General features: G+C 40.6%; 1 protein-coding gene across 1 annotated transcript in view; it reads left to right on the forward strand.

Moving 5' to 3' along the window:
* The window catches only part of FBN1 (fibrillin 1), a 256740-nt gene that overhangs the window by 173227 nt on the left and 59189 nt on the right, over positions 1–24324 (forward strand). The window contains exons 33-44 of the mRNA XM_081229024.1: positions 5669–5791; positions 5945–6067; positions 7506–7631; positions 9431–9553; positions 11297–11419; positions 11715–11879; positions 14060–14128; positions 14214–14339; positions 15564–15686; positions 16341–16499; positions 19269–19340; positions 23029–23154. Of these exons, the coding sequence (XP_081085150.1) occupies positions 5669–5791; positions 5945–6067; positions 7506–7631; positions 9431–9553; positions 11297–11419; positions 11715–11879; positions 14060–14128; positions 14214–14339; positions 15564–15686; positions 16341–16499; positions 19269–19340; positions 23029–23154 (1458 nt within the window). The remainder of the gene's footprint in view (positions 1–5668; positions 5792–5944; positions 6068–7505; positions 7632–9430; positions 9554–11296; positions 11420–11714; positions 11880–14059; positions 14129–14213; positions 14340–15563; positions 15687–16340; positions 16500–19268; positions 19341–23028; positions 23155–24324) is intronic.

The following is a 24324-nucleotide window of genomic DNA, read 5'->3' on the forward strand; positions in this document are numbered from 1 at the left end:
GATATCATAGTGGCATGGTATGTGGTATTCTCATGTAAAGGAGTAGACCTCTGGATTTTATTCCTAGTTCTTTTACTGGTTCATGAGCTTGAAGAAATCACCAGGGTGCTCCATGGTTATGCAAGTGTTCCCCTTGGGTAAGCAGCCCTGCAGTGAAGTATGGAGGGAGAGGGTGTATTAGGGGCAGGAAGAAAAAGAGGTTCTCTGTAAATCCTGCTATTAACAACCAAGGGTATCACATTTGATTGGAAATGACTTACACAAACAAGAATTGGCAGCAAGTTTGGTATACTCAAAAACAAGTTTTAAAAAATCTGAGCCAAAATGTTTTTTGAATCCCATGTAACTAGGACTCTTTTAGCCTGCTTTTAGTTTAAAATTTGTGTCACTCACAACTTAGAATACCATCAGGTTACCTTGGTGATAGTATGTTAAAGACAAGTGTTTATAATGTCCCAGGCAACTAATGTAAATAGAGATATGTATCTTGCTTAATGGGACAAGCAAGCCTCACAACAAATAACAGTGAAGAACAGACCTGGAAATATGTTTTAATGACAGACAAGGGAAATATATCTACTTCTATTTCCATACATATATAATATGTATACATACATATCATATGTACACATATATTTTAATGAGTACCTTGTAAAGGAATTATAAAAATATGTATGCTATTTCATAGGGAGGAACTTTGTTTCACAAGAACTTAAAAAATGTCCTCTGGGTTCCATTACAGCTTTGTCTAAATATTTCAGCTCCCTTGTCATTACTGATTGTTTCCATTTTAACAAATAAACATGTTTTTTTTCCCCCCAATCACTTTAGCAGTGTTCAGAATCCACCCACTGACTTACATTCCCAGCCCACACAGATGTTAAGTGTTCCTTTTTTCTCCTTAAGCTTTGTTCAAATCGTGGATATGGCTGAGGGGAACGTTCAATTTAATGAAGGGAGAATGGACATTTTCCTGTAACCTAGAACACATCTCTTCTATCCTTGGCTTAAGGGGGCTGGATTACAGTTTTTCTGTGGCCCACACATACAAGGCTTCTGATGCCCATTCTACATAATTGTAATCAGACAACAAATTGAAAGAAGAAAAATTAGACTGCTGCTAGGTGCCATCCTTGGTGCGTCCTGGCTTTCTCATGCTAATCTGTAAGAATGTACCTACCATCACATGCTGACTCACTCAGTCAGTGAGTAAGGCACACAATTAAAATCAGGATTGTTTTCAGTTAAAATATCAGGATTGCTGAGCAACTCCATTTCTCAGTCGTTCAGCTTTTCATAAGAGACATGTTGCTGTGGGTATAGTCCATGAAAGAGAATCACGTACTTCAAAACCACCAGCACTCAGTGAAAATTTGCCCTCATTTCCTTCCAGCTCCTTATCACTGCTAATTGTCCTCCACTGGCTGTCAGCCTGTGAAAACTCTGTGGGTGTTCAGTTAAATAGTCCTGGCTCAAATTTGGGTCCAAACTGAAAAATCCAAGTAGCCTTCACGTTTGGCCTCTCCATTCACCCTAACGCCCTCTTCCCCAACGCCTCACCAAGGAGATTCCACAGTGTGCCAGCCCTGCTGGACTAGGGCTCTCGTGACTGATGCCCAGATGGCAGGAAGGCAGGCGTTTGTGTGGGTGACACAGCCTCTCCCGCCATGACTGTCAGAGGAAGCCAGAGCAGCTCAGAGCACAATCTCTTTCTCGAATGTCAGATTCAAGTGGAACACACCCAGAACCTGTGCATGGGGTCTGCTCAGACCACACCCTTGCCCTTCACGAGAGCCATGCAAGTAGGACCTTTGAGTCTCTGTGAGGGAGCTTTGGTGGGGTGAAGGAGGTTGCAGTGTCAGCCCTAAATTTGAATTTCTTTGCTTTTCTTGGCGTGTGCTTAATCTTAAAAAGGAATTTTCTGTCTGGAGCAAACTTGTGGGGGAAAGAGAACATTTGTACAGAAAGAGATGTTCTTGGCAAGCGTGTGCTATGTTTCCCTCACATTATTGAAGAGTGGAGTGTTTGAATATGGTGTTTTTGTTTGGTTGTTTCCCTTATGGCTCAGTTTCCCCTTCTGTTTGCTTTTATAACGAAGTACAGTCTTAGGCACAAGTCTGCCGTGGAAACAATTAATGAATAATAGTTGGTGTGTACATGCACACACACACGTGAAGAAACCTTTTATTCAGAGATGCCTTTAGACATTATGACCAAGTCTTTCTAATTCACTTGTGACATACCGGTAGTGTAAGCCATTGAGATAATGACTTATACAAAGATTCACAAAATGGAAAATTGAATATGGGCACCTGAGTTACTCTTCCCTCCTATTCCAAAGCCCACAATACACGGCCTCTTGCAAATATAATTTATTTTCACCCTGAAAACATTGTGGTAAAATGGCAAATATTTTCTTGAATTAGAAATGTATGTTCATATATTATTCATGATAACAAAAAGGAGGGAGACTCTCCTTTTAAAAAACAATAGTTATTTTCTTAATTTCAGGATTAAATATGGAAGGTAAAAAACCCACATGAAAATAAGAGTATCTTTGGACATTAGAAAATTGAAAAGAAAAAGATAACAGGATTACTAGATTGACAGGCTATGATCATCTCTGAAAATTGTACTCAGTAGAAAAGATTAGTGAATATTTCTATAAGTCTGTTAATACCGCCAAGGTTTTGAAAGCAGACCTTTAATCAGGACTTAGAATAAAGTCCTGATGTGACTAAAGAAATCAGCTTGATTAGGCAGCTGTGGCTCAAGACAAAGAGCACCAAACAGGGGATGGGAAACTGGGTTCCAGGTGCTTCTGGCTCTGCCCCTCACTGACCTTGGGGCCCTGACAAGTTCCCATGCCTTTGGGGACCCTCTTTGGTTTCCTTCTCTGAGAAACTGAAGATTAGGAAAGTCAAATTCTAAGGTCTTTGCACTTAGAAAATTCCTTTATTTTTTAACATCTGGAGGTTTCATCACTTAGGCAATCGAAAGTCATTGTTTCTACCTAACTCAGAGATCAGGACAAATAAAGGAGGGACATTATGGCAGCACACTGCAAGAGTGGTGCTTTGCATCATTAACTCTGAGGGGAGTGATTATCTGAGGAAGAAAGAAGTGTCTGTGGCCCTGCCTGGGAGCCCTTAGGTCAGGCTTCCTTTCTTGAATTCCCTGCCTATTTACCACTATTATCCCTGGGCTGGCCTTCCTCCTCATTTCCTTGGAATGTGCCGTGCTCAATTAGTCCGTTGATTAAAGCTCCCAGTCACAACTTTAAAGCTGCCTGGTATGTGCTTCCCTTGACCTGCCTTAATAACTCAGTAGGTTCATGTGGCTGCCAAGGTTACATTAAAATTCACCTACACAATACGTTGTAACTGTAAGAACATTCTTCTAGGCGTGTTTTCATTTTATACTTATTAGTGATATTGCAAACTATTCTTGTAGGAAAAGTAACATTATTTTATTTTGTGTTTGCTCTAGAAGTTATAACAAAGCCAAAGATCTCAGGACCATTTCAGAACTTCAGATGGAACATTTGGCAAACAGCATGTTTCCATACACTTTCAAATCATTTAATTGGGCTTCTTAAGTAAACAAAAGGGTAAACATAAGTTGCTTGTCCAGTTTATTTTTCATGTCACTACTCAAGTGATCACTGAAAATTCTTGCAACATTTCATATGCCAAGATTTACCTTCTTAACCTAAGTTTTATGTTAGACGTTGGTTTCCATACAGAATCATCGTATCCATACTTAGGAGTTCTTGTTCTTAGCTAATGAAAAAGTTGGTTATGAGGTTAAGTGCTTGTCTTTCATTATGAAATAGATCAATTTGGGGAAATAAGATTCTGGTACCAATTCCAATAATGATCACCAACTCCCTGTCTTACAGTTCAACTCAATTCTGACAACCACCTACCTGGAGAGAGTGTCAGATTCCACAGGTTAAGGACTCAGTCCCATAAAATTGTCCACACTTCAGATGCCAGTCGCAAGTCTAGGTTGTCTGTTATGAGTGCTTCTGACCAGTTGGCTATAAATCAAAGGTTCCCACCACCTCCTTGAATTTGATTAATTTGCTAGAGTGGCTCACAGAACTCAAGAAACCAGTTTACTCGTTAGATGTATCAGTTTACTATAAAAGAGTATAACTCAGAACAGCCAGATGGAAGAGCTACATAGGGCAAGGTATGGGGAGATGGCACAGAGCTTCCATGCCATCTCTGAGCAAGCCATTCTCCCCAGATCCTCACTGTTCACCAACCTGGAAGCTGTCCAAACCCTATCTTTTGGGGTTTTTCTAGAGGCTTTATGACAGAGGCACGATTGATTAAATCATTGACCTTGCCCCCCCATCCTTAAGTGCTTTCCAAACGTCACCTCATTAACATAACAAAAGACACCTTTTTCACTCTTAGCACTTAGGAAATTCCAAGGGTTTTAGGAGTTCTGTGCCAGAAACAGGACAAAGACCAAATATACACTTCTTGTTATAAATCACAATATCACAGGAAACAAAACATATTTTACTTTATAATTTATAGTCTCTTCTTTTTTTTTATTACATTTTATTGGAGTATAGTTGCTTCACAGTGTTGTGTTAGCTTCTACTGCACAGCAAAATGAATCAGCCATACATATACATATATCCCCTCCCTTTTGGATTTCCCTCCCATTTAGGACACCACAGTGCATTAAGTAGAGCTCCCTGTGCTATACAGTATGTTCCCCTCAGGTACCTATTTTATGTATAGTATCAGTAGTGTATATGTGTCAATCCCAATTCCTCCAACCCTGCCCCTTTCCCCCTTGGTATCCATACATTTGTTCTCTACATATATTCTCTTCTATAATGCTTTTATATTATAGAATCTATCTTGGCTAAATTTGGAAATGGAATTTTGAAGAATGGAGAATTTTTGAGAATTTGAAGTCTTTTAGCAATGTGGCCCTAATCTGTTTCTCCCTTTACTGAAAAATCTCTCTTGAATTGACTTGAGTTTTACAGGAAATATGCAAGAAGCCTTGGGTCCCAAAGTGCTAGCTAGAGAAAAGATAGTTCACACACTGCCTTAAGGAATATTCTCTGCAAATGCTTGAATTAGCAATACCTAAAGTAAAACTTTTATAGAAATAAAGCGTGATTAAATAATACAGTGTTTTACATTTCAGAAAAAAACATATTTAGTGTACAGAATATGATTGAAAAAGTTTTCTAACATGCCAACCACATGGTATTCCTTTGTCTATATGAGATATGAAAGCAATGTGCATCATTTCTCTATAGTTGATTTAATAAAAGTATTGGGAATAGAAACAAATGACCATGAGCATTAATAGGATAGAATGTTAGGCAACTCACTTCTTAAGATCTTCAACTGGAAGGAGCTTCGTTTTGTTTTGTAGTGGCTGGACACTTACATTAAAATAATGGAAAATAATTAGAGTTAACAACAGCAAGTAGCAGTATGTTGTTCTTTATAAATTGAAATTTAAATCTGTTCCATTTATGTAGCATATACATGTGGATGCTAAACCAATCTATGTTATACTGTGAGAAATGTGAAAGCAAGTCAAATTTTGAATATTGCTAAGTTATTTAAAAGACCCAAAAGGCACCTTTGCTAAACTTTTTTTAAACCACTGGTTATTTTTCCAGACATCAATGAATGTGAAATTGGAGCACACAACTGCGACAGACATGCTGTATGTACCAACACGGCAGGAAGCTTCAAATGTAGCTGCAGCCCCGGGTGGATTGGAGATGGCATTAAGTGCACTGGTGGGTTGGAAAATAACAGAAACTGCTTCTCATAAACTGCATGGATTATAAACATGAAAATATCAACTCTGTAATGAAAAATTTAACTTGTGTTTTACTGATTTTAAATGTCACATTTTCTGTTCATAATGATGTGTGACCTCTTTCCTTAAGATCTGGACGAATGCTCCAATGGAACCCACATGTGCAGCCAACATGCAGACTGCAAGAATACCATGGGCTCTTACCGCTGCCTCTGCAAGGAAGGATACACAGGCGATGGCTTCACTTGTACAGGTAGGCTCGTGTTGGAAACAGCTGTGTAAACGGCAGTCAGAAAAGCAAGGTGCTCGATGTCTTTCAAACCATCAATTCTTTTCTGAAGGCTGGGTCAGTTATAGACAACTTGGAACAGAAAATATTGGTTACTTGAAACGACATTCCTGTGGAATGGAAATTTGTAGCTGACTCAATTAGGGAGACCTCAGAAACTAAGTATATATATATACATAGATGTATATATAGTTATATAGTTGATATATGTGTCACAGTATGTAATGATGTCATGAGTTTAAAATAAATCACACTTCCTTTCATTTTATATTTTTGTGCCTGTTTCTCACTGCTGACTTGTTTTCCATGTTAAAACCAAGTGTGAACTTGCTGTAGGAACCTATGTGAGGAAAAGAAATTAGACATTCTGGATCAGATCAACAGCATATATTTTTCTTCCACTTGCCATCGTTGTTATCATTCCACATTAGCACAAGTAAGAATTTCATAACTGCTTTGAAAGGAATTCATTCACTTCCAGTTTTACAATATATTAATGAAATTTTCTTCTCAGTGCTAATGAATAGTCATAGAATTAATGTGAACTATTACATACATTTAAATATGTATGATTAGAAACATGATTATAAAGAAATGATATATACACTTATCATGACCATGTATATACAGACAGCACTTTTTAAGTCGGTGCGTTGGTATTAAATAAGATATTGAGGTACATTTTTCATTGGCCGTTAGGTAGCATAGAAGCTCATAGGACCTGAAGCATCAGTTTATCCTGAGCACTCTGCTCACAAGAAGTCATTTAAACATAAAAGGGGCTGAGGGCCAGTAAGTGATTTATCTGGATTTTGTTTTAGCTCACTAAAAGTTTTATCGTACTTGAAATTGTTTTTGCTTAACCCAATGAAGTTTTGTCATCAAAAACTTCCCATTGCTTTTTAGAAAATATTCCAAGTTTCATGTACCAGGCATGTATGGTTCATGTGTTTGATATTTAACACCTGTGATTAGTAGCAAAACTCAGAAGAGATTAAGCAGGAATTTTTGGTCTCCTCTATAGTTGCTATTCTAGGTCTTTTGCTGCCCATCTGAGCAGAGCCTGAAGCTTAAGAATCAGGCACAACCATGACATGTTATTTCCTGTCATGGATGCGTCCTCATGTTGATGATCCTGCTTGCAAAAGTCTTAGTGTGAATGATCTGTTTGACTTATTACCCATTAGAGATAATTTAGCATTCAGGATTCTGTATCTGAACCCCATGTTTACTATATATTCAATATTAGTATTCAAAAGGGAAAAATTGAGTTTAATGTGTCAAGTAGAAATTATGATGAAATACCGCTACCCTCAGGAAGCTGACAATTATAAAAACTGTTGGACCTGAGGAATCAGAAAACTCCTAAGGAAGAGTAACTTGTGTTTCTTTCTGGCTGTAGATCTTGATGAGTGCTCTGAGAATCTGAATCTGTGTGGCAATGGCCAGTGCCTAAACGCCCCAGGAGGATATCGCTGTGAATGTGACATGGGCTTTGTGCCCAGTGCTGATGGGAAAGCCTGTGAAGGTAAGTGATGGGCAAGCTGCCGGGGGCCTTGCAGGGCCTGATGAGATCAGTTTATTTAAACACTCCTGATGCCTTTCATTTGTTTGTTTTTTACACCAAGTTGTGTTTTGGCTTCCCATCTAACCTGGTCAGTTCAGTTTGTGGAGAGATTGGGTCTCCAGCTGGACCATTTCTCTTTGTGTAGAGAAAATCTCAGCTATTGGGCCATAAGCTACACATCCAGCCTTGGCCAGATGGTTTGCAAGAGCACACCCATTAGTCATAGGAGAATGGGGATAACCCAAGTCAGTGCAGCATATTCATCCCCATTGCTGGTGGAAAGAGCTCAAAGTGCTGGTGCCCTGATAGTGAAGGATTCTTTTAAAATATGGAAACACAGCTTTTAATCTCTGCTATGGTTTTGTTTCTAGAAATAAAGGCTTTAAAATAACAGCAGAGTGGATAGTCTTGTCTGTAGGTAGAGCAATGTCCTGGCTATGTCTCACATGGTCTCCAAATATCTAATACATATGAACGTGGAACAGTCTTTCACAAATCCACTTAGTAAGGAACCCCTAGGGATGATACCATATGTCAAGATGTCTCTCAGCGTAAGGCTCCATCTTCCCGAGAAGTGTTGGTCAGACAGGAAGTGTCCTGAGAGCCTGCTGGCTGAGGATGGATCCCACTAAGAAACACAAGATTCTTCTCTTTACCCACACTTGTCAAATGTAAGCACATTATCCCTCATTGAGAAGAATTAGTGACCACAGTGAACTGAAAAAATTTCAGTAGAAATAAACACATGGTAACGATTGACAGTAGAGGTTTAAACAAGACCCTGATTAATGTCTTAACTAATCGTTGTTGCTTGTTACTAGGACATTAACTCCAAGTCAGTCTTTAGCTGTGACATGTATACTAATTCCCTCATATAGTTCTATGTAAATACTTTTCTTTGTTATGGAACCATTGGATGTTCTTTATACAGTTTATATGAAATAGGCAGAGTTTGATATAAAATTCCTCTGAGGCAAGAAACTAATTATGCTCTTGATCATGTGCCTGATGCCTTGTTTACTTCTGTTACTGTGAACATCCAAGGAAAACAGGTACTATGCCACCTCTGGGAGCAGAAATAGGCACAGTGAAAGTTTTGCTTCCCTTAATGCTATAAGGGAATGTTTTGTTTGTTTGTTTGTTCTTAATATAAATCATCACTGGCAGAGTGTTCATGGCTATTAAAAGCCAGTCTCAAGGCTGCAGATGTGCCTGCGTGCCAATTACACAAGCAGTATGTTAATGTGAGGCAGGGACAGAGGCCTGGAAAAAGCCTCCGCAGGTTTTAGATCTCCATCAACAACTGCAAACACACACCATGGTACTAGGAACACAGAGAACTATAAAAACTGATGATAAAAGTTACCACAAAGCCTTTGTGGATCTTAACATTTTAACTCACAACAAAAACAGTGAATGTATAGATAAGAACAACCAAAGAATTTAGTCTAAGTTGGCTTGTTTGGCTCTTAACTTCACAAAAGCAATGTGGAGCTACGCAAAACACCGTAATGAGATACATATACATAAAATGCTTAGCCCACTGCTTGGCACGTCATAGGGACTGAGAAAAGGGAAGTTCTCACCTAGGAGACTTCCTTACAGATGACAGATATCTGAAAGTCTATAGGAGAAGGACCTAGGTCGATGTCAGATAGTCTTCATTTTCTTAATAATAACATCCTTTGCCTAATTACATTAGGCAGTTTCTTTAGCAAAGAAAATAACTTAATTTCTCCCCCTTTTCCTCCTTCCCCAAGATATTGATGAGTGCTCTCTTCCAAACATTTGTGTTTTTGGAACCTGCCACAACCTCCCTGGCCTGTTCCGCTGTGAGTGTGAGATCGGCTACGAACTGGACAGAAGCGGGGGGAACTGCACAGGTAAGGCATCCATTTGCCTGGAAATCTGCTCCCAGGCGTCCCAGGGGACCCAGCTGTTGGGGCCTTGCAGGATCGCACAGGGATGTGCGCAGAGTCACAGAAGAAAAGCAGGGATGAAGAAGCATTAGGAACCACAGAATAAATTTCTTCAGACCTGGAACTGATTAGATGTGAGCATGCAGAGGGAAAAGTTGAAGAGAGTTGAAGGTGCAGAGTTAGTAGCCTAGAATCGAGCTCATGGTTACTCATGTTCCGGGCTTGCCGTGCCTTTTCTCCTTGGGCACACTTTTGGAGAGTTTCCTTTTGAAGGCTGTGCCCTGGGATCATGGGTTTTGTCTTGAACTTCTCTGCTGAGACACCCACTCCTTCCGAGCCCTGGCCTGTTGGTGGTCACCAGAGAACGCAGTACCTAGAAGTCAGCCGCCCACGTCTAGTGTGTCGATCATTTTCTCATAGAGCAAAGAACTCTTCAGGACCATTAAAAAAAAAAAATTAGAAAAGCCATAGCGGGCACTCTGTAGACCCTCACTGGTTGATCTCGGCACTGAGTTAAGACTCTGAGAGCCATTTTCAGTTCTCCACCCTAGCGTCCCCTTCGATTCAAGGATACTAAGGAAATAAGTTCCATTCTGTACGGGCTCAGGATTTCAAGAAAACCCTAATTTTTCCAGCTGTCTAAACAAGCCGTGACTCAGTGGCTCTCCAGTTATGACCACCTCCCTGAAATTGCTCAGGACTAAGGTATTCTTGCCCAAGCACACCTACTTCTCTTGGATTTTCAAAAAACTATTATGACACCAAGCCGGCCTCTAGCACACAGCAGGAAGTCACCTCTCCACCGCCATGCCTTCTCCTCAGTTCTCCAAATCCCCACCAGCATCATTCTACCTACCCTGATTCCTGTTAGTCTATCCTGTCCCTCTAAGGTCACATGCAATTTGAGCAAAAGAATTTTCCACAGTGGAACCTCCAAGAGGGTTACCGGGTCCGAGCAGGAGGACCGGAGCAGAAAGTATCATCCTCATTTCCCAGTCTCTTCTCTCTGAATCAGCGTGTCTGTTCTTGAACATTTTACAAGTATTCAAAATAGACAAAAGGATTGCACAGGGGTGGAATTCGCCAAAACCCATGTCTTAAATATCTGGAATTCTGTACTTGTTTTTGGAATAGAAACTGAACGGGAAATATTCAACCCAGCTTCAGTGATGGGAGAGAGACTCTTAACAGGCCTGCAGAAACACGCTAAGCCTTGTGTGTGTGTTTGTGCTTGTGCTCAGCCGCACCGAGGCAAGCACGCCCAGCGGGGGAGGCAGCAGAAGTCGCCGGCAACTGACGGTTCCCTGGGACATCTTGCTCTCATTTGATAAAATAACAAGCTGCACATATTAAATATATTTTCTTAAAACCTGTGTCTGAAGTTTTGGTTGACCGAGGTCACAGTAGTGTTTTGCTTTCAGTTACCTTCACTGAAATATTTTTCCTAGTTCCAAAGTTATATTTTCTCCTGATGACAAATTTGAATGCTAAATGTGTTCCAGGGGAAAAAGACCAAAGACTATGACATATTTCCTTCCTGAGGGGTTTTATTTCAGAAGTGGAAGACTGTATTTCTAGGGGTAATTACAACTGGAAACTCTTAAAAATTCTAGTTGGGAGCCCTAGATTTGGTGCTACCGTTTTATGGTGATGCCTTCCCCCGTGTTGGCACGGGTGATAACTCTGCCCTTTGCTGTTTGGTTTTAGATGTTAATGAATGTCTGGATCCAACCACGTGTATCAGTGGGAACTGTGTCAACACCCCAGGCAGCTATACCTGTGATTGTCCACCCGATTTTGAGCTGAATCCAACTCGAGTTGGCTGTGTTGGTAAGATCTTAAAAACTTTTCAGAGAACCATACTGTTTGTTATTTTTAAAGCAACATTGAACGTTGCATTCTCAAATTTTTAAAAAGTAATCGTATAAAAATTTAAACATTTCCTAAATATGGTTTATACTTTCAGGTCCTTTTCTCTAGGTAAATTCCCAGTATATGTGTTTGGGCACTTTTTAGTTTCTTAGTAAATTATGGTTATTAAACAGTCTTGGAAGTGGGTTTGAATTTTCAACCCTTTCGTAGAAAGAATTTGCCTGATGCTTTTTTATTTGTATATGGTAAATAGATACCCGCTCTGGAAATTGCTATTTGGATGTTCGACCTCGAGGAGACAATGGAGATACAGCCTGTAGCAATGAAATTGGAGTTGGTGTTTCCAAGGCTTCCTGCTGCTGTTCTCTGGGTAAAGCCTGGGGCACTCCTTGTGAGCTATGCCCCGCTGTGAACACATGTAAGTGGACATCCTCCTAGTTATTATTATTATTCCAGCTCAGTCCCGTTCTCCTTTCTAGCTCCAGAGAATAGAAGCCACAGAGGGAGGGAGCTGCCACTGGTCTCTACTCTTTAATCAGGGAGGGGAGATCAGTCCTTCCAGCCCTGTTGAAGAATCCCACTCCCAATTTGGAAGTCAGAACAAGTCTCCAGTTGGCTTGCACTAAAAGGTCAAGTAGGGCAGGCAACATCTCATTTCTGTCTGAGTGAAAAGAAGATAGCAGTATTTTAAAGAAGATTTTCCAGGCTAGGTTACTTATATTAGGACACATTGATCTCTCCTCTTGTCATCTATTGGCTAGTCTTAGAAGCTCTAGGACAGATGGGAGTTTCCCTGGGTGAAAGAGAAGCAATTAACTAAGCAAATATGAAATGGAAAATCATTCCATTCTTATGGTATGCCTTGAAAGAAAGCTTTAGAGTGTGATTTTAAGGACATAATGTCTTCTAAAAACATAAAAGGCTTTCCTTTATTCTAAGTGGATGCTGTATTACGATTTAGAGTCAGATGTAGCTTCTGGGGCAAAGGTCAGTGGCTGCTGCTTACAGGGTATATTGGGATAGGTATTGATTCTTTCCTGCTGAAGGGTCACTTATTTACTTTTTCTAAAATTATTTGTTGAGTACCTAGAGGATGTACTTTGTGTGTGCAGAGGTGATAATTTATGGATAATTGGATGGCTAATTCTAGTCTAATGGGTAGTTCCTGTCTTCCAGGAGTGTACAGTCTAGCAAAATATGACCTAAACATAAGAGCTGTAATTCAATGTAGACCTCAATAAGGGAAGAAAGAAGAGCAGACTCAGTGCCGTGAGTGGGAGAAAGAGAACACCTGGTTCCAGTTAGGACTGTGTCACTTGCCACCCATGTAACTTTGGAGTCAGCAAGCCTGTTTCCTCATTCATAACATGCCTCATAGGATTAAATGAAATCACTCATGTAAAGCACTCAGCACAAGGATGGATGCTTGGCAGGCACCTCCTTCTCTCCTTTATTCAGAAAGGGAAGTCAGTTGTGATTGGCAGTGTGTGGTGATAACTTGGTGCATTTTTTTTTTTTTTACTTGGTGCATTTTTTAATTGGGGCTTGAAGGAAGGGTGTGACATGAACGAGGGGACTTAAAAAGAGTAGATGATTGCAGAAAGGGGAGAGAAAAATAAAAGAGGAGGATAGTTAATTTCACTGATGTTGAAAGAATCAAAGCAAGATGGTTAGGTGGGGTGCAGGGGGAGTCAGTTCTATTGAGTAACAATGATTAGCCAAGCAATAGAGGTCCACCCCACCTTAAACTGGATCAGAGCTAGAACTGGAATACATACATATATACATGTACGCATATATACATAAAATTTCAGAAATCAAAGAGGGGGATTATCAGATTTGGAAAGACCATGATCAATATGGAAGAACTGATTCTTACAGACGCTTATCAAGATGATACAGCAGATTTGGGTCATTCTTATCCATATGTTCCTGTATGGACCACACTGCTGGTGCATGGCACTGAAAGAAATGTTTTCGAGTGAAATACTTGGATGACAGAATTAAGGGAGGGAATCAAAGGACACTGTAAAAAGTTGGTTTTGGAAACCAGGGGAATTAGTGTTGCCATCAGTAGAAACAGAGGGGCAAGAAAACTCTCTAGTCATTAAGGAGAGAAGTGGGATGGGAACCAAGAAAGAACAGCTTTTCCTAAGGCTCTGTTTGGAAAGGGTTTTGGAGACAAGCTGATTAACAATATTAAGGGAAGTTGTGATTCCCAGGAAATAAGACTGAACAAAACATAAAAATGGAGGAGATGGTTACAAAATAAAAAGGGAAAGAAAAATCTTTAAAAAGAAATAATGATGGAGATAGAGAATAAAATAGTTCATAAGAACATAAGACCAGAGAGTAGGCGGAAGGTTCAGAGACTGAGGACAGTAGCCTTACATTTGGCACACATAGAAAAAGCCATTTGAAAGGACAAGTGTATACAAAGATGTTAACCTGCTTCAGGTGAGTGGGGTAACTGCCAAAGCTTCCTGAAAATGAATATTTTCAGATGGATATGTCAGTTTTTCTCTTGAGGATACTATTTTTAGAAATTTTTGATTCAGAAGAACTCAGTCTGATTTTTTTGTTTGTTTGTTTCCATAGCTGAGTACAAAATTCTTTGTCCTGGAGGAGAAGGTTTTCGACCCAACCCTATAACGGTCATATTGGAAGGTAATTCTTTTTCGCTTATCTTAAAGTGCGCACCTTTGGAACTTCCTCGGTTTTATTTACAATGCTGTCGTTGTCATTTTGATAGATATCGATGAGTGCCAGGAGCTCCCAGGGCTGTGCCAAGGCGGGAAATGTATCAACACCTTTGGCAGTTTCCAGTGCCGCTGTCCGACGGGCTACTACCTGAATGAAGATACCAGAGTGTGTGATGGTAAATGGCCCTTTTAGGATGACAGGTTCTTTCAGATATTAAGAACTGACCTCAAAAACCAGCATACAGTTAGTCACCAGGGAAACTGAGACTCTAGCAATACAGCACAATAGTCTAAGTGCGAACATGGCCAGGAAACGATGCCACACGTGGCAGCTTGCGCTCATGTTAGTGACAGAATATCATGTCCGATACACCCTAAATCGCCCTCTTTTTTTTTTTTTTTTTGAGAGAAATGGTGTTTTGTTATCTTGAGCCGTAGTCCTGTTTATGCCTGCAGAGTTTTCTATGCTCTTCAGAAAAGCCATTTTTATTGGAGTGGCACAGGTCTCATTTCAGTGGCTTCTATATTCTGGACAGTTCTGGGCTCTTCTTCTTGTCCTTTACCACTTATCATTTGTACTAAGCATTTAAATGAGCTTCTCTTTGGAGGCAGCCCCTTTGGTTTTATGATGCAAGTGATGACTTCTGTTCATCCTGTGTTACTGGGAAGATGGAGACTATCGACCACTGTTAGCTTTCAGAGCATGTGGACCACTGACCAGCGTGGGGAAATGGTTTTCATCTATATACAGGAGTCACACAACGGATTTGGGAAGAGAAGACCTCCCTGTGTCCTGGAGGGGAAATATTCCTCTGGTTCTCCAAAAGGCTTATTAGGTGACCTTGGCAGTGACAACCTTGTTGAGTATTAGTCAAGCATCACAATACACATGACACAGCTTAAGACCCATGGAGTTAACAAAAATTAGAATCAACCCCTGTGTTTGAAAATGGGGAAGGAGGCATGATATACCTACTTCTGTGCTGTCTTACCAGTGCAGATTCATGAAGCCAGTTTTTGATGGCTTCGGGATATATCATATCCTTCCTGAGATTTTGTGAGCATATGAAGTACCTAGCTATCTTCCTGAAAGATACTTGAGAATTATAATTTCTCCACATTACCATCACTGCACGTGTTTGAGGATGTTTTGGACTCATTTATGAAGAACTCATATCAGAAGGTAAAATGTCCTTTTCTAAAACTCCTCTCCTGAAAATGCACACATTAGCACAGACTAAGGACACTGAAGAATGAAACATCCATTTTCCTTATCCAGTTTGCGAAGTGCCCTGTGGATTTTCTCCAAGACCATCAACATTTATATTGACCCTGAGTACCAGACCATTCCAAAGAGTGAAATTTCCGTATTCACATACCACTTTCTCTTTGGATTATAGATGTGAATGAATGTGAAACTCCCGGAATCTGTGGTCCAGGGACATGTTATAACACCGTGGGCAACTACACCTGTATTTGCCCTCCAGACTACATGCAAGTGAATGGGGGGAATAATTGCATGGGTAAGTCCCAGCTTTTCTTTATAATGCATGTTTGGTCTTCATTTGCAAAGAGAAAAAGAGCTTCCGAGCCAGCAATTAGTCCTCAGCATTAAGTTACTCTAAGAGCGAGTACTGCCACCCTTTCACTGAGAGAGCCTCCTCCCCTGTAAAGCATAAGCTGGGCCTTTTCTCACCACCTCGTGTGGGTGGTTGGGAGTTTTCTTTAAAATGTAATGTTGGAAAATCCCAAACAAAGGTTTAATAGTACTTCTTTTGTTTGATTTTGGGTGTATCTTTATACAACTATATTTACAGCACTGACCTACAGTATTAAAACATCATGAGTCGGAAATGAGAAAATCACTGCCAAATAGCAGTGGAGAATTGTTACTAGGAGACTGGGTGGAGAGTCACGTAAAGTTTCTTAACACCGCAGCTACATAATGACTAAGTTCTGTGGCACAAAACAACAGGGAATATATTTCTCAAAGTCCTTTTTCTTGTAGCAGCATAGGACGATGGAGAGCTGTGTGAGAGCAGGCTTTTCCTGCCCTGATTGAAGTCAAGTTACAATACACTTCAAAAGAGATTCACTCCTTAAGTATCCCCTTAGAATCTCCCTGTCGTGATTTCCCCATGGCATCACCAGTCCCTTAACTTCCTCCTTTCCTCTAGATATGAGGAGAAGCTTGTGCTACAGGAACTATTACGCTGACAACCAGACCTGCGACGGAGAACTGTTGTTCAATATGACCAAGAAGATGTGCTGTTGTTCCTACAACATTGGCCGGGCCTGGAATAAGCCCTGTGAACAGTGTCCCATCCCAAGCACAGGTGAGTTTTAGTTTCACCGTTACCAGAAAGATAGCTCGGTACAATACCCACAAATTGTTGGGGAAAATGAATCTCAGCAAGGGAAGAAAAGGGTGCATCGTTGATCTTCATAAGAAAAGATTAGCTCACAAGGGCAAATAGTTAAATTCACAGTTTGATCTTAGTCCTTGCAGCTGAAAACTGAGTCACAGAATATGCTTTCTAATTTATACCCAGGTTCATTCACCAGACGTATAGACTCAGTATATCACAAAAATATAAACATCGTTCTCATTGTTATGGAGTCTGCTATATAAGTAAAAGTCTGGAAACATTGGGCAAAGCAGTATGACAAATAAGTAAACCGTAGTCCTATCACTTTTACTTATTTATAACTAATCTTGTTCCAGAAAGAATTCAAGGTGACCCACAAAGATTCAAATGTAAAATAAGAAGGCCTAATGCAAATGGCAAGCAAGGGTAAGAAACTCAGAGCAAGGAACAAGGGTAATACACAAGATCCAAGCTGGGAATTCCTACACACTTGCCAGCAACGAGCAATAACTTGGGCTCTAAACCTTCTAGCAGCTCATATAGAGGGAGATGTGATCGAATCCAAGAGTCTCAATGACCACAAAGCAAAATCAACACTAAAGAAAAGCAGAGAAGATCAACTCCTTGATATTGAGATCTCAGAGAAATTTCTTCTTATATCCTCATACAGAAAACTCCAAATAATGTTATCTGTTTGGAAAAAAAAAGTCTAATTTACATCTTAGCAGTAAATGAAGCAAAAACTTTGGTGCGGTGTTCTTATACGGTAGATGATATATGTCATATATATCATGATGACATCATTTACTAATGATGATCTAGATTATCTGATTGAATGAACTACCATGCAGAGCATTGATCTGAGAATTGTGTGGTACCTACTCCGTTCCCCACAGTGATATGTAAAATCCTAAACCTATTGTCCGGTGCTACCTGACAGTGCATAAAACAGAAGATTCTTTTTTAGTAAAATATACCATTTCATCCATTGTTTGCTCTGGAAATAGTATAATAACCATTACTTAGAATTACGAGTTGTCTCCACTCTGCAAGACGTTGTTAGACCAGGGGTTGGCAAACAAGAGCCCATAGGCCAAATCCAGCCCTCCTCCTATTTTAGTATGGCCCACAAGCTAAAAATAATTTTGACATTTTTAAATGGTTGGAAAAAAAGTCAAAGGAATGATATGTCATGACCTGAAAATTTTATGAACTTCAAATTTTAGTAAATAAAATTTTACTAGAATTCAGCCCCACTAATTTATTTACATATTATCTATGGTTGCTTTCGTGAAATAGTTGAGTAGTTTTAACAGAGACTGCACAGCTTGCAAAACCTAAAATATTTACTTTTTAGCCCTCTAAGAAAAAATTTGCTGACCCCTGATCTTGACCAATGGCCTTCAAATCTTTTGATCATACATACCTATCGTTAAAAAACCTGGAGGTTACACACACTTGCTGTGTGTATTTACAAGTAAAAGTATATGTGTATGTGTCTCTATATATTTGTTTAAAAAAATTATATCGAGAAATGAATTATTTTCATAAACTGTTCTATTATAAAATATACACAAAATTAATTTTAAAATTGGATTTTACAAAGATAGACATCCTAGTATTTTCTTTTTTACCTTGATGGATCATTGTACATTCCCCTGCAGACCACTTTGGAGATCTCTGATAAAGACTATCATTTACTTTCAGAAATATCTGTCTGAGTTTTAAGAATCTGCATACTCTTAATATAAAATGCAAGGTTTCGTCTTCATGTTGAATATTGGCCAAATCCAGGCATGGCTGTTCATTAGCTATGCAGTCTGCACACATTGTAGGAGTCCCTGAAATTTGTCTGGATGGTCAGTGGAGCTGGTGTGACACTTGTTGGAAGTGGACCCTAACTCCTTTTTTTATAAGGAAATAAAAGCACTAGGAAAAGAACATGTTACATTTTGATTAAAATACTTTTGGAAACCTTTTACTAATTTTCAGTAGGTTTGACCCATAAGGCAATGGCCGTCTTGAGCTTAAATTGATACCATGCTATACTGGTTACACTCATGATCTGGAATTACAGAATTGCAGAGTTAAAAGGGACCACAGATGACATTTAGTGCATCCTTTATTATCAACTTTGATGAATTCAGGTGAAGGAGAGAAAGATAAAGGGTCGGGGGGAGGGAGTGAGAGAGAACAAGAGAACTGCATCAAAAGAAATCCAGCTCCAAAACTTGAAGTAATGAGGTAAGTTGGTTGGTTGACTTGAATTAGTCATTAATAGACCTCCTACCAAGAACTTAGCTAGATTTGACATGGTCTCCCCCAGTCTATCGAGGAAATGGCTTTTGTATACATTCATTAAACCCTAGATCCCTTAATGCAGAGTGGAAAGAGGCACTCATGCCAGTCCCTGGGTTCAGAGCTGAACAACATCCTTATAGAAACCCAGATTCCTACAGGCAGGATCATACAAATAAGTGGCATATGATATAGAGACCTCTGCTTCTGCCTCATTATTACATCAACATGAGGTTACTTTTCCTTCAGTGCTTGTCTTAAGGAGAAGTTTACACCATCTGTAGAAATTTTCAGATTAATTTTTTATTTAAAATTTTTCAAAATACAGGTAAATACCTTTCAAGAATGTATACAAAGTAATTTTGTTCAGCCTAATTATTGCTCTCTGCTCACCCCTATTCCCACCCCGCCCACCCCACCTTTGTTCAATCACTGCAGATGAATTTGCTACACTCTGTGGAAGTCAAAGGCCAGGCTTCGTCATCGACATTTACACTGGTTTACCTGTTGGTGAGTTATGATGCCTTTGTTGGAACTTTTTGTCTCTGCCTTTGTGTTAAGAAAAGGAAGTACACACTGTTATTTTCTCAGTTTGCTTTTTTTTTTCTTAGAAGGAACAAATCATTAAACAGCGCCATTTAGCTTTATTGAAACTCTGATTCTTAGTTTGAAACAAACAGTACAGACACCCCGTGTAGCTCCACCTAATTGGCAGCAGCATTTGTCGGTCATGATTAAGGGGACTGGAAAGCTTTTCACAGAATTACAATCAAGCTTAGTTAAACCAACCCTGGGCATCAACAAAGAGAGATTCTGGGAGTAGGGCCAGTTGACGTTTGATTTGACTATAATTCCCAATCCTTCCATCTGACTAAGACCTGAGTTTAATATGACTGTTCATACCAATCCTTATGTGTAGGTGGATCAATTTTATCTCACATAGAATCTCCTCAGGTCATCTGCTTTGGGATTTTTAGATATGAAATTAAAAAAAAAAAAAATCTTTCCAATCTGAGGCCCTGTCTGGTAACTGGAGCAGAGACCACTGCAGTGCTAGTGAAGCTTATGCAAGATTCAGAAGTATCGCACAGCGTCCAGCCAATGGAAGTGATGCCTTTGTGGTTTAAAACCAAATAACATAAAAGTAGATGGAAAGCTATTGCATTCTCAGAGTCTTTCCCCAGTGTGATGTATATGGATCCTTAGATGCCCCTCTTAATTCTGAGCAGTTGTGTCTAGTAGCAAACATCACCTTATTCCTAATAAGTAAACTGAAATCCACGTCAGCCTTTCCAATGACCTTGTTTTAGAAAACAAGGGTCCGGTCCAGCAATCAGCCTGGCTCTCTTAGTGCCAAATACATATGGCTCCATAGTCAACGTCCAAAGAAACTTCATGATTTGGAAAGAAAACCTGTTAAATGGCATTGGCCTGAAACACCCGGCTCTAGCTGCTTTGTTTTTCCCCTTCCCAAAACAGATCTTTTCATTTCCTTAGAATCTCTGATCTGAGGATAAGTGGTCTTTTTTTTTTTTTCTCTTTTTTTGCGGTACGCGGGCCTCTCACTGCTGTGGCCTCTCCCATCACAGAGCACAGGCTCTGGACGCGCAGGCTCAGCGGCCATGGCTCGCGGGCCCAGCCGCTCCGCGGCATGTGGGATCTTCCCGGACCGGGGCACGAACCCACGCCCCCTGCATTGGCAGGCGGACTCCCAACCACTGTGCCACCAGGAAAGCCCAGATAAGTGGTCTTTAATAGTAGAATCCATTGTCCTCCGTGGATAGACCAGGCGTGTACCCCAGCAAGGCCTACCTTCTAATGTTGGTAGCAGGCAAAGACTCAAAAGAGCATTAACATCATCCACTAATAAAACTGGAAAGGCTTCAGACATCATCTAGTCCACATCAGCTAGACCTTGCCTTACAGTTGAGGGGACAGAGGCCTAGACAGGGGAAGGGACTCAGCTGAGGTCACCTGGCTAATTAATAACAGAGCTGAGACCAGAATCCAGTCCCGACTCACAGCTTGCTTTGCCTCTAGCTCTTGAAAACTGGAAATGTGATAGTTAGCAGTATACTTATTGTTAGCAAATTCCAGCATGACAAAATATTTAGATGACTGAGAAACTTTGTTTTATTTAAGCTTTATACTCTTCTTCTGAAAGGTCTGAAGATTGTTGGCATATAGAACCCATTCGTGTGGGGTTAAAACTATAGCAAGTTTATTAATCTTGTCTTTAAACATAAACTTTTCCAAGTTGAAGTTCAAATGGAATCCAGACAGGAAAAGAAAATATAATTTTTAATATATGCTTTTGCTCTTTTATGCCTAACAATGGCTAGAAATTTGACCCAGCCTGTTATTGTTAAACTTGAAAATACATCTCTTATATTTAAAACAAATGAATGTGAACATAACATTTCATGTTTTAACCCGTACATAGTTCAAGAATGTCTGAATTTTTTTTTTCTTTTTGCTGATAGTGCATAGTTGTGATATTTCTTTGCCTAACTTTTTAAGAACATGAATGACAAATGTGTGAAAAATCTAAAACATAATTACTTGTATTCAAAATGGAAATATACCCTTTGATATTCTAAGCTGGGTTTTTTCCATTAAAGAGATCAATTTGTCTTCAAACAAAATCAAGCCCTTTAGAAAAAGGTCCAACATAAATCCATGTCCTGTCAAATTTCTCCTTTAAAACAGATTGGCTTTAGGGTGTGATTCTTCTGAAAGCTCTTGTGAGTTCCACTTAAGTCTATAGCCATCTTCTTACAACTTATGCAAACAAAGTATCTTGCAGAGGCTCCTGACTATGATACGTAAAGGAAAGTATCTCAGCAACAATAACAAAAACCTAATGGATTGGAAAGACCAAAGCTTTACATTCCCTCCCTGCTTCTGAAGTGTTTTGTGAAACTCTGCCAGAGGGCTGGTAGAGGGGCCCTCTGGGATAACAAGCACTTCGCTAATGGTTTTGTGAAGATTGTTTGACTGTGGAAAAGCATACGGGAGACAGGACAGCCTGTTAGCGGATTCCTGGTATCGAATCCCAACTCTGCCTCCTGTTGGCTGTACCGTCTTTGGCAAGTTCCATGCTCTGACTTGGCCTTAGTTCCATCATCTGCATCATGAGGATAGTCAGAGTACCTAGAGACCATCTCATAGGGTGGCCCTGATGATTTGGTAACTAAATTCAGGTTAAATGCTTGAGAAATATACCAGGCATACAGCAAGGGAGACACTACTGTTACTGTCACTGTTACCGTTATTATCCTAGAGGACACTGAATGGTCAGGAGCTCAGAGCAGGTCAAACAGCGAGTGGACCCACCAGGCTGGTGAGGAGACCAGACTTGCCTACATGGCTCCCTCACCCGCTGGCCAGCCTGCTTTAGCAGCCTGGGTCCTGGCTCTGCTCTCACTCCTACTTTGGTCCTGTTTTAATGCTCACTAACCCCACTTCCAGGTACTGGTTCTTAATTGAATACATATTAATTGGCACTTAACATTTGTCAGACAGTGTACCAGGGGCCAGTAACACCGTAGCGTAGAACCCAGCCCCAGCGCCTGGGCTTGGGAAGCCACAGTCTACTGTGACAGTCCTTCCTTGGTGCTTGCTCTCTCTCCATGGTCAGCTCAGGCCCAGCTTACATCCCCAGACCTGACTTACCTCCATTCGAAAGCCATGTGGAGGAGAAAGGGGGTGTTGAAGTGGAATTTGGAAGATCAGAGTTGGCCGTGACCATGGGCTCCTCCTCTGTTCTTCACCAGCTCTCCTCTCCCATTCTAGACCAACACCACCACACACTTGGGGTAGCGAGACCACTTTCTCTTGGCAGTCACTTTTATTCTACTCATCTGGTGCACAAGGCCCGGTGGGTACAAAGATGGCTCCTACCTGGACAAAGCCGATATTATAAAACAAAACCAGAAAAACAGATAGTCAGTCAGATAGACACATGAGTGTCTGACAAGCAGTCTAGTTATCTCAGTTTGCTCTTCACTGACGTCCCCGCTTCCATCACCACCCCAGCACACATGCACACACGCAAGCACATACACACACACTTTGTCTTCTTTGGCTTTAGACCTTACATAGAATGAATTAGAAGCAGCTGACTTTCAATTCCAGTTTACCCTGCCGAGGGACCACGTGCCGTTCCGTCACTCACACGTACCTACTCTGTTTCTAGATATCGATGAATGTCGGGAGATCCCGGGGGTCTGTGAAAATGGCGTGTGTATCAACATGGTTGGCAGCTTCCGATGTGAATGTCCAGTGGGCTTCTTCTATAATGACAAGTTGTTGGTTTGTGAAGGTAAGAGAGGCTGTCACTATGTCACATCCAGAAATGAGCCAACCGATGAGCTACATACCCACACACACATGTGGCCAATTTCACAACGTTGGAATTTCAGAAATCCATCTAACTCTAGCAGTACTGAAGGGCACCATGTGGATCAAAAGACATTTCATGTAAAAATTCCCTAACACGCAGCGGGAAAAGCAGGATGTCCATTCCCCAGCCCTCTCCCCCCACACACAATGTATTAGATTTCCCAGCTGATATGGAAAAGCCTTGAGATCCCGGGTGTGTCCAATAGATGGCTATTGTTTCACATTGCTTGTAAGTGGGCGTGAGTGGTGGGCAGTCGTCTTGAGCTGAACCTCAAAATCAGTGTTCCCTTCCAAACGGAGCCTTTGCTCCCCCCAAGTGAAAACAAGGTTAATGCAAATATTTCAGATGCATGAGAGAATCCCAAATGGCAAGAACAGCAAATTCGATTTTATATGAAGAATGTTGGCATGAGTGCAAATGGTACTTTTTTCATTTTCAAATTACCTCCGCTTGCCATGTGTTTGTGATGTGATTCTGCGCATTCCTTACCGCACTTCATATTTTTCCGACATCTGGGGAAGATAGTGTTCTTTTACATTTTAGTAAAAGGGACGTTCCTGGTTATTAAATATACCATGGGCCCTAGAACAGCTAGAATAATTTTCTATTTAATACTTAGAGTCTCTAGCAGAGTTTCTGTTCATGTTAGAGCATGTATTAGAGCACATAGGTCAACGTTTTAATATTAAAAAATCTTTTTCTCCTAAACTGGGGACCACTTATAGACCACGAGTCAAGTTACAGCCCCAAGCACATGCTTGTTAAATTCTCCTCACCAGGCTTTCTCTTCCTGTGGCCAAGTTGGCCCACATTCCTTCCTCTGCCTGCTCTGCGGGGGAGTGGGAACAGGGTGACAGCCATTCCTAGCCTTCCTAAGGAGATAGTCATTTTGGGCTTTGGTTCAGGCCCTGGGCTTCAGATCATCAAGGATCAGGTGTGGGGAGGAGGCATGATGTGGGAATGGAGAACAAAGCCCACAGCAGGTGACCTTATAGTGCGAGAGGTGGCCGCCTGCTCACAGCCACCGTCTTCCACCTGTTGTACATGCCTCAGGATGTCTTCCCTTCCATTCCCTTCCATTCTGGTTAC

This window comes from Mesoplodon bidens (genome assembly GCF_964165515.1).
Source record: "Mesoplodon bidens genome assembly, chromosome: 3".
In the NCBI taxonomy this organism is placed as follows: domain Eukaryota; kingdom Metazoa; phylum Chordata; class Mammalia; order Artiodactyla; family Ziphiidae; genus Mesoplodon; species Mesoplodon bidens.